Consider the following 2,148-nt stretch of genomic DNA (forward strand, 5'->3'; position numbering starts at 1 on the left):
TTAAATGTATAAAAACGTTTCAGTTTAAAAAGAACTTTATTAATTAGGACATTTTATAAGATAATTTGTATATGACTTTTGAAGAATTTAAATAAAGCTTATATTATAAATTACAAGTAGATAAAGCGTTTCGAAAATGTTAACGTGATTGATATAATATTTTTCTACTATCTAAACGATTCTAAAATAAACTTTAAAAATATAATTAGTTTTGAAAAACTAAATATTGTATTATTACATATTTCAATATGAACAAATATATATTTTAAATAAAGATATATATATATATATATATATATATATATATATATATATATATATATATATATATATATATATATATATATATATATATATATATATATATATATATATATATATATATATATATATATATATATATATCGAGAATTACGGTTGGCGTAGGTTGCCAAGAGGTGGCGTTGAGTCTTCTCAAATGCAGCAGCTCTTGAGCATCATGAATCATATTCAGCTTGTAAATGACTGGGATCAATGGTGTTGGGAAGGTTTCAGATACGGGTTGTATTCGGTCTCAAAAGCAAGGCAAATGATAGACAAATTTGATCAACATGATACATCCCATCCCACTTTTTGGTATAAGTTCGTTCCGATTAAGATAAATGTTTTTATTTGGCGTTTAAGGTTACGACGTCTGCCAACCAAGTCCAACTTGTTGGCGAAAGGAATGGAGTTTGAAAATGATAATTGTTGTGTATGTGACAATGGGCTAGAAGATGATCTGCATGCTTTTGCAAACTGTGTTAATAGTAAGTTAATTTGGCTTAAAGTTGCAAGCTGGATAAATTTGGATATCCCTTCATGGAATTCGTTAGATGGTTTACGGTCATGGGTGGACGGTGTTCCCATTATTGGAAATCATAAAACGATTGTTACGGCGATTATATACTCTACTCTTTGGAACATTTGGCGGCTTCGAAATAGTTCTACTTTTAAGGATTCAAAATTTCGCAAGTGTCATGTCTTAGATAGCATTGTTGTTGACAGTTTTAATTGGTTGTATGCTAGGTTTAAAAAGAGTAGAGTGAACTGGACGGTGTGGTTACAAAACCCACTGAATGCTTTGTAATTCTTTTTTGCTTCTAGCATCTCGCTAGTTGCCTTTTAATATTATTTGCTGCCGTTCCAAAAAAAAAAAAAAAAAAAAAAAAAAAAATAAAAATATATATATATATATATATATATATATATATATATATATATATATATATATATATATATATATATATATATATATATATATATATATATATATATATATATATATATATTATACAAGTGACAAATTATAATATTTTAACAGATGATTTAAAATGATACATTTTGATAAACTACGAGACTCTGATACATAGAAGCAAATGACCACAACGCTCAATTTTATAAGTTACATTTATTATAAGGCAATTTATTGATGAGTAAGTCAAATTATTAATAAGGGTACACGTCGCGTAACGTAAAAGGCTAGTTTTCTAAGTGTACGAAAAGCCATTCGAGAAATCGAAACCGAGACACGAGTCGAGTGACAACGTCCGTGTCATTTGAGTAAAAATTACATTTTTACCATGAACGTAAATATATTATAATATATAAGTAATTATATAAATTAAATATAATATATATATAATAATAATAAATAAGAGTGTCGGCAAGTTTGATTAGCCAAAGGTAGCTGGATGAGGGCCTCATGCGATCGCATGAAGGTCCCCTCACGTACTCATGCGATCGCATGAGGAGGGTGGTGAGGCCAAGTACTCGTTTTCTGATTCAATCTTTCATCTAACTCTCTCGATCTCTCTCAAATATATATATATATATATATATATATATATATATATATATATATATATATATATATATATATATATATATATTAATTATTATTATTATTATTATTATTATTATTATTATTATTAATCATATGATTATTATTAGTAGTATTAGGAGATATTATTAGTATTTGTACATAAAATACTACGACGGAGTGTTGATCGAGTAATTTAAAAATGAGTTTTTCGAGTAGGATAGGGCTAAGGAAATTATGGGTTATAGCTATGGAGATGATGGGTATGGTTAATGGGTATGCTCGTGAGGTCAATCTAGTGTTTATCG

General features: G+C 27.3%; 1 protein-coding gene across 1 annotated transcript; it reads left to right on the forward strand.

Moving 5' to 3' along the window:
* Positions 1-478: 478 nt before the first annotated feature.
* LOC139887886 (uncharacterized) lies at positions 479-1,108 on the forward strand. The gene has a single exon (XM_071870933.1). The coding sequence runs from the start codon at positions 479-481 to the stop codon at positions 1,106-1,108; it is 630 nt and encodes a 209-aa protein (XP_071727034.1).
* Positions 1,109-2,148: the final 1,040 nt, after the last annotated feature.

Source organism: Rutidosis leptorrhynchoides, chromosome 2, assembly GCF_046630445.1.
Source record: "Rutidosis leptorrhynchoides isolate AG116_Rl617_1_P2 chromosome 2, CSIRO_AGI_Rlap_v1, whole genome shotgun sequence".
Classification (NCBI taxonomy): Eukaryota; Viridiplantae; Streptophyta; class Magnoliopsida; order Asterales; family Asteraceae; genus Rutidosis; species Rutidosis leptorrhynchoides.